The sequence below is a fragment of the Dipteris shenzhenensis genome, chromosome 11, assembly GCF_047967505.1.
Source record: "Dipteris shenzhenensis isolate YYH24624 ecotype China chromosome 11, Dip_SZ_1.0, whole genome shotgun sequence".
NCBI lineage: Eukaryota > Viridiplantae > Streptophyta > Polypodiopsida > Gleicheniales > Dipteridaceae > Dipteris > Dipteris shenzhenensis.
Window position 1 is genome coordinate 52,312,400 of NC_141606.1, and position 9,260 is coordinate 52,321,659.

Genomic DNA, 9,260 nt, shown 5'->3' on the forward strand with positions numbered 1-9,260 from the left:
TAGTACCTTAAGGAATGTGATTTAAACTGAATTAATGTCAACTTTCAAGTTTTAGATTGATTTTATTTTTTGGCTTTTTGTTTTTTATATGCATTAAAAACAAATTGCAGCTTTGAAATTATGAAAGACATGCAAAGAAGACAAGGTCTAATGTGACGATTGATGCTACTCTGACGACGATGAAGGGTTCTTGGAAGATTGTGGGATGGAAGGGGAAGGCCGCCACTTGCATGAATGATGCTCCTGGTTGGATTGGGCATGCTAAATATGCTCCTCTATCCATCCATCAAGATCCATAGCAAGCGAACACTCTTGGTGATTCTCAGCATGTCTCAAATGAAGGAAGTATGATAAAGAAACAAATAGTTAGTCGGCTAGAGAAACTTAGTCCTTAGAGTCTCGAGCTTACTTTGAAGTTTCTGCAAAGATAACGGAGGTGGATTTCATAGTGCCTTTCGTAATTGGTCGCTCTTTGGATGTACCATTTAAATTTAACAAGAAGCATTTGTCTTCTTCAAAGTTTTGTAGACTTATCTAGTGGAGACAAGAAAGATCTAGGATCTTAGATCCTTGTGATGGATTGGATGCTATAGCTCATCCAATAATGATGGAAACTAGATATGGGTTTAGAGGGACCATCAAGAAAAAATTATGTTAGATGATGTACTATAGATTTGGATGGTGCTAAAGTGTGACCCGGATCAAAGGCCAAATGATATCTATGCTACCACTCTACTAATGGAGAGTGAGGTTGTTATCTAACATAGGCAGCTTGAGGAGGCTGAGCTAGGAAGACTTAGAAGTAGACAACTGTGGATGTCGGTGGGGTTTGTCCCTCCAAAGTATGAACTTTTAGGTTGTGAAGTGCAAGCATCCAAGGGAAATAGTGGATAGAGTGCCAGACTCCCACAGAAATGTGGTCACTGAATTTTGGCATATTGGGGAAGTTTTTCATGAACCATTTACATGCATTGGTTGGTATGCCGGGTCAGCAAGATGATGCATGGAGAGATGCTATCATTGAAGTTATACATGGCCTGCAAGCCAGGTTTTGAAAAGCTATGCTAGCTAAGCCATTCACTTTTGATGAATTATGGGATCCCTTAAAGGTCATGTGAAGAAAGACCACTCCCTAGGACCTTAGAATTTTTTGATGAGTTCATGTAAACCAAAGAGTCATATCATTTTAGTGGTTTGTGTGCAATGGAAAGGGCGAGATCATTTGATAAGTTCATGTTAGTGGCTTATGTGTGCAAACCCACCGAAATGTGGGATCATTTGGTAAGTTCATGCATGGTTTCATTTGATAAGTCCCTTGCATACACCCAACAAAACGTGTGTCCCTTGCATAGAACACCAAAATTCGGGATCATTTGAAAAGTTCGTGCAATACTTACCTACATGTCACCAAACCATACACCCAGCCTTCCCATGTGTAGACCCACCAAAATGTGGGATCATTTGATAAGTTCATGTATCCCTTCCTTGCATGCATCCACCATAGTGTGATCATTTTGATAAGTTCATGCAAGACTTACTTTAGGGTCAACGATCGCTACACACACATTTCCCATGCATAGACCAACCAAAATGTGAGATCATTTGATAATTTCATGTAATATCTAGCTTCCTTGCATGCATCCACCATAGTGGGATCATTTGATAAGTTCATGTAGGACTTTCCTTAGGGTCAACGATCCATACACCCATAGTTGGATCATTTGATAAGTTTATGCATTCACAAAACATGACAAAGTATCTCAAAGTGGCATTACAAGTTTCAATGTAGTGCCACAACATACCGAGCAAGAGCATCTCATTATGTGCTTGCTAGAGCTGCTTATAGCCCTGTGAGAATGAGCAATAGGTTCAACTAATCAATGTGATACATCCTCATCATGTGGTTTGTCAAAGCAATCTTCATGTTATGGCACATCCCCAGCTGCGAGAGTAGCGTATTGTGCAAATATGCAACACGCCACTATCCTTGCGACCAACTTGGGCTTTGGGTTTAGGAACTTCTAATTATTAAGGTATTGCCAATCGACAAAATGCATGCTCCACAACATTGCAGGTGGAGGATAGATAAAAGTTGAACTTGCATTGCAGGTTCATGCTAGGGGTCTCATACAACCTGATGAACCATGGCGTAAGTGCATATACACCATCTCCAAGGATATTATACTCTCGAATGCAAAAAGCACCATCAACAAAAGCAATACTTTGTACAGATATGGAAACTACTCATCAAGACCTATGCAAAGTTTATTACCAATAAGATGATTGTGGGATGATTGGAGGTATCACTGTTGAATATGATTGTTACAAAGTTTATTACCAATAAGATGATTTCAGTGTCTGATGAACATTGAAACTTTGCAAGGACATGAAACCTTGCAAGTACATGCAAGATTGGTGCATCATTTTATTCACTACTCCCTCATGGAGCCATGTGTCAAAATTTCATTCCACATATGTATAATAAAAGTAGAAGTTAATCAACCGAAAGGTTCTAAAGTATATTCCCTCTAGAAATGCAATGATTGCATCGAATCGTAACAACTATTTTGGAATTCTCATATCATCCTTTGGCCTCTTAGATAAAGACTAAGGTCGACATATACTTTGAAAATAAACTTATATTATAAAATTCTAGTAGTATTTGATAAAAGAATTTAGTTACTACTTAGGAATTAACTTTTATCTCTAATATAGAAAGCACACACAATTGCAATAAATTACAGAATTGCTATGATAGACATCTAATGAGAAAAATTAATCCCTAAGAACAACAATATAGTACACATCATAGTACAATAATTAACGAAGGTTAAACTTGACTAGGAACCCGTGAACTTTGACTTGTAATATAAAGGAAGGCCATGCTGAGGCCATGCATTTGTGATTTATAAAATAATTCCACTAGATCATATAGTACAGTTTCTTTGGTCTTTGAACAATAATATGTGCAGTTCAAGAGCAAGGACATACATCTAAAGACCTATTCATTCTATTGCATGATCATGAGAAGTTTTTTTTGGGATTGCACATGTCTCATTAAAAGTAGCCGAAGGTAGATTTGAGCAGACTAAAAATTGAATTCTTTATAAATGCCAACATAGCATAGCATAGTTATATTAGAGTGGAAGAAATGATTCATGGGGAATTCAACATCAATTACGAGTAGAGTAATAATATACGAATGGGAATTCGTGATGGCAATGGGAATACTTTTCCTTTAGTAGTTTGAATCTAAACTATGCATCTAAGAATGTATTTCTATTGTCAATAGATTTATCTTATGTCAATTGCATGTGCTAACATTTTTTGTTACTATTACATCACCTAAACCATATTTTTGGTTCTTATTCAACATTTTCAATCTTTGTTTCTTTTGATTCATACATAATTTCTTCAACGTGCATCATCTTTTTATGAAAACTACGTCTATCTAGTAGAGGGTTGTTGGATATTCTACCATTATTGCACTACAAAAGGAGAATGTATATGTGTAGAATACAGAGATGTAAAGGGAAAATGGGAGTGAAGCAAATTGCGTTAGTCTAGATGGCTTCCTTTTGGATTGATAATATAGCAAGCAACGTACACATCTATTTGGATTTATTTTCAAATGTATCTGGATGAAGGGCATCAAAAAGTTCATGGAGTGATGATGCATTAACATCACAATATAATAATACAAAATGTATAATGTGTATGCGCTGAATATGATAATATAAGGGAAAAATACAATGGGAGGGAAGAAAATTAGGTAAATATTAGATGAAAGACTTTTATATGGTCAGTAAGTCACTCAACCTAGCGGCTTATTTTGGACTTATTTACAAACGGTACATGGATCTTTAGGGTACCAAAATATGAATGTAGTTGACGACGAAAGGACACCCCGTTGACATCACAACTCAATAGTTTTGCATACCTAACTGAAAAGATGTGCACTACTACAAGAAATAAACATCTCATTCATGATTAGTTTAATCAGCTTCATATATTTATTGGTAAACAATATTTATCTTATGTTAGAGAGCATTTATTTTGAGTTATAATTTTATCATTGGGAGCATGAGATAGTTGATTTTTACACCAAAATATTACATTTGACATCACATGACATTGTGTATTTCATGGCTAAAGGAATTATTCACCCTCTATTGGCAAAAATTTCCCTTGAGATATACTTTTACCTCAGAAAACGTGAGACGATAGTGCCTTATCGACTTAACATCGCACATGTACTTCTCATTTGGAACATTAATTTTGAATTACATAGCATATTATAATTATCTATGCATTTGACAATTTGGATTAACATTATTTTATTTTTCAATTACAAAATGGAGAAACCTTCATTTCAAATTCTCATGAATTTTTTTGGAAGAAAAATAAGCGCATGTACTTCTCATTGTCACTTTTATTTGGACTCCATATAGAAGAAATATAATGTCTAAAATTAAAGAATATGTAATTAGGCTACATTAGATATCTTATTAAAATTATAATGATCCACACTTGTTCCGTATATGCTCATATTTAGTATAGAAATGTTTTTTTATATGGAATATTCAATAGTCTTTCTTACACAAAAAACTCCTCGTATGTAGGTAATTGCAATACATAAGATACATACTTGCTCATCTCCAATATACGAAACAGAGAATCCCCTTAATTATCCATATAAAAATACATATTTCCTAGAAGAGACCATATTTCCTATATAGAAAATAGAAAATTCATTTGATTCTTCATATGGGATGTCACATTTCCTAGATAGGATTGAGTGATCTATATAGGAAATACAATTTGATGTGAAAAAAAGAGGTCATTTCCTAGATACAAAACATAGAATCCACTTGATTCTCCATATTACATGACAAATTTCCTAGATGGCATTGGGTGTCTATATAGGACAAATAATTTTCTAGATAAGAGGAGAAAATCCCTCTTTGTATGTAAGAAATATGCTCAAATTTCCTAGTTCAACACTAAATTCCTATATAAGCATTAGTCTAAAGGTCCTTGTGAGAGAGAGAGAGAGAGAGAGAGAGAGGGGGGCGGGGGCTGGTGAATGGGATGCACTAGTGCAGAGATCATAAACAGTAGGGAAATATAAGTGTCTGTTGCTGAGCAGCAACACTAGTAGGGGGATTGTTAAATTGAGTGATTTGTACTGGCTGTGAAAGGAGACGGTACTCAATGCCCAGCTCTTGGAAGAGCCTCCTCATGTCCAACAGTAGATCTGACCTTCGACTGAGCCTGTCCCCTTGATAATGGAAGTTTATGGTGTGTTGCACGGTTAGGGAGATGCTCAGACTGTTGAGATCCTCTAGCTCTTTCACTATTAGGTTCGGACCCGGGCGCCAGTGCTCGCTCCTATGCTTCACATACCTGTATGCGTGCAAGAAGAAAAAACACCATATACTCAATCTGTTGGCTTTTGCAACAACAAATGTAAGATGGGAAGAATTGGATATCGCCGTGGTAACAAGAAGAATTATGAAATCCTTCAAAGCAAGACATAGCAATTGTGGCACTAAGGATCGTACGCGGGGGAGAGCTCAAGCAAGCATCAGAAAGAAGGCTGTGAATGGTAGTATTGACGTTGCTTAAATAGAGAATTTACAGCAAGTTACTGATATGTCTGCAAAGTGAGTTTGCTCCGCTTACTCTGAGATTTTATGTTTGAGCTTCTCAATCTTGTCAGTGGGCGTAGAGATATGGATGGAAAAATTGAGAGTCTCTCTCATCTCCGGACTGCGTCTGAGGTTGCTGATGGGCTTGGTGGCAAGCACGGCGTTGGGGTAATACACCTTCTCATTGTCCGGTTTTAAGAAGACAGTGGACAGGATGTTCATCTCATCCACGATCATCTGCAACCAAACAAAATTGAGAGTCACGACCACTACATTTATAATGTGCCCTCGACGTATATCATCGTTGCAAAATGCATGTTGTTTCTTTTCCATTGTCATCGTTGCATGAACCTTCGCAAAGATTGTGTAGCCATCGATATTCTTGTATACAGCTCAAAGACTTTGGATGCTCCACAGATCTTTACCTGAAGCCCATCGATGACACATCTGTCTCCCACATCGTAAGGGTGTATGACGAACAGGAAGACGATGCCCTCGAACACTTGTTTCACGGAGTTGCCGAACATGAAGGTCACCAACAGCAATTGCGAAAAGCCCACCAACACTAAGCGCGTCCATTCGATTCCCAGCACTATCAACCACACGATGATGATGATCAACCCCACCACCACACTTGCCACCATGTGCACCTCGTCTACCGAAGTCTTTGTATCGTTCAACATGTGCGCTAACAATCGTCTTTCCTCATAAACTTTCACCTGAGCCACAACAAGCTCTACTATCAGTGCAAAGTTTCCTATTGTTATCAGCCAATTCAACAGGCGGGAATCTCATTTCAAGCCATTCTACTCTATAATTGCCTGCGCTTGCGCATAGACAGCCAAATGCATCTCATTTTCAGCGATTCATCTTCCAGATTTGCTATCTCGACGCAATATCCTAGGAGCTATGAAGGCAGGAAAGTGCATCAAGAATTAAACTGTTGTCGCTCCTATCGTCATCTTATGTTCTCTACTTAGTAGCACAGGAGTTTGTCTTGCCTACCACCCAGTTCTTGAGAGCCGCCTTCGTTATTTTCCCGGTCTCTTTGGCACCTTTAAAACAAGGGAAAACTTTCTGAACATCCTCCTCGTTCATGAACCGCCGGAGATCTTCCTCAGTAATACAACTACAACAACAACCAGTCTGAGTTCACTTAAGTATATTGAAATCCTTGACATATGGAACAACTTGCTCGTTTTTCATCCAAACAGCCGAAAATTTTTCTAGCCAGTCGTTGGGTAATATATCTTCGCTTTTAGGCATGCCGAAGCGAATGCCTAATAGTTTGTTGTGCCTTTATCGATGGGGATTGTGCAAGGGCTTTAAATGAGAAGGATAAGGTAGCAGGGGATTTAAGGGCTGTTTCCATGCCACCTGGTGCACGCACTTAGGTGCGTGAAAACGACAGGCTGCCACCGGTGGCCAAAGGGGGCCGGGGCTGTTTCTACGCCACCTGGGTGCACGTGCGTGAAAATGACAGGCTGCCACCGGTGGCCAAACAAATCCACGCCGGCAGCAGCCTGTCGTTTTCACGCGCTCATCTAGGTCGCATGGAAACAGGCCTTTAAAGGTTCTTTAAATAAGAAGGAAAATGTAAGAGAGATTTAGGGCCTATTTCCACGCCATGAAGGTGCGGGCACCCAACAGTTTGACAATGATTGCTGGGTGAATGGCCAAGAAGACCACTAGAGCCTTAGAGCTGTGGACTCTATTGGCCCCCGGTGGCGGAATCTGCTGCCACCGCCACCACACCCCATGGCGGGGAAAGAGGCCCTTAAAGGTTGTCCTATAACTTGAGCTGAGGGGATTTAAAGGTTTCCTAATCTAAAGGTGAGGTTGTCCCATCCCTTTTGGCACCCTACTGAAATTCACTTCTTGTTACAGTCTACACAGTGTTACCAATCGTTTGAAGCATCCAGATGAAATTTACTAAAACAACAGTTCTTCCGAAGTAAGCAGGGGTGGAATACCGCACGTGGAATTTCGCTGCGCCACCTTGTTGAAAATCATCTTTCCGACTTGCTTGGCCTCCTTCTCACTGTTGATTCCGATCTCCTGCGGACCCTCGTCCAAACAAACCGACTCGTCATATGTCGTAACCAATCGAACAAGTCCTGGCTGATTTACCAAAGACATCAACCTGTTCATCAGTCCAGCTGACACGTGTTCAGACTTCAACTTCTGCACATCATGGGCGCGGATGCCTGGCTTCCTTTCGTTATCCTCTTTCATTGCCATCGCCATGGTCATTCTGCCACTCTGTTCTAGCCTGGGAGATCCATCATCTGAAGCAAAGTCTAGAAGAGGGGGACACAGGAGAGTTTCCAGGACATGCTGATCCCAGATGGATTCTTGAATCCTATCAAAGAAGGCCTTAGTTTGAAAAGAGGACGCTAACGCTTTGACGAGGAAAATCTTCAACAGCCAGATTCCAGCTGCGATCAGGAAGCAGTACAAGAGCTTGGTGACGACGGAAAGAATATGATAGCCCTCGAATGAGCGCTGATTGTGGTCGAAGATCTGGCTCCACGCGACGATGACGAGGGCAAGCCAGAGGCAATTCTGCACTCCCTTCCGCAAACCATAGACGAAGTAGAGGACCTTCTTCTTGAGCAGAAAATTCATCTCGCAGATAATCACGACCACTCGTATCAGCCATCCTGACACCAACCTTCCGCTGAAGACCACCAAAACCAGCAGAACCCATCTCCAGATTTCCAAACCCCAGAGGAGCCGATCCTTGATAACAGGAACAATCAGGCTGCACATCATGGTCGCCAAGATGATGAAAAATGCAGCCCATTGCAGCAGTGTGGTAAACTTGCAGTTGCCGCGCCTGAACTGGTCAGGGTAATCGGCGTCCTTAAAAGGATCATCCTCTTCATCTATAACGTCTGGTGTGCGCTTTGCGGAACGCACAGAGAGACTTGGAGGACTGCGAAGGCGAGAAGGCGTTTTGTCAAGTCGGCGAGAGCAAGAGGGGTCTGTCCGCCTTGATCTCGTCTTGCCAATGTGAAGTGTCAAAGCCCCGCTGCCTGTTTCACTTCTGGAGGTGCTCTTCATGTGCGCTGGAAGCTCCAAATTGGCGACGTCATTGACAGCCTTATGCTCAAAAACATTTAGTGCAGCGGGCTGCTTCTTCAATTCTTCTTCTCTCTTCCTGCTTTCTGATGTGCCATGAACAGGCACCTCACTAATTACAGCCTCAGTTCCACCCTCCACGATTACCACAACATCATCCCGATGGCGTTTCATCTCTTTCTAATTGCGCAAATGCAATTGCCGCTTGCTCTCTTCTTACTACTGACCGGCTTGTCAATGTGTCTCACGGACTACGTCGAAACTTATAATACCGGAACGTCGGTGCTGTTGCTGTGACGGCTCGTGCCTAGCTTACAAAATCAGAATTTTCAAAGCCTCCTTCGTACGTAGATGGACATGTTGCATGAACTTTTGTGCGCAAAAGAAACTAGATACCAGAAGCTGTCACGCAAATTGCGACCTTCTATCCAACGTGAACAATGCGGCCGAACATAAAAGCACCGGGAAACATTTATCAATTACACGTAAACATCCCTGTCGATGCAGTGTAAGTCGCCCACTCCC

The 9,260-nt window shown here is 40.7% G+C and overlaps 1 protein-coding gene across 1 annotated transcript; it reads right to left on the minus strand.

Moving 5' to 3' along the window:
- Positions 1-5,057: 5,057 nt before the first annotated feature.
- LOC147897157 (mechanosensitive ion channel protein 4-like) lies at positions 5,058-8,948 on the minus strand. Its single transcript, XM_087382038.1, has 5 exons — positions 7,630-8,948; positions 6,657-6,780; positions 6,077-6,370; positions 5,686-5,888; positions 5,058-5,406 (listed from the first exon to the last, which is right to left on the minus strand). The coding sequence occupies exons 1-5, from the start codon at positions 8,907-8,909 to the stop codon at positions 5,109-5,111; spliced, it is 2,199 nt and encodes a 732-aa protein (XP_087238164.1). The 5' UTR covers positions 8,910-8,948; the 3' UTR covers positions 5,058-5,108.
- Positions 8,949-9,260: the final 312 nt, after the last annotated feature.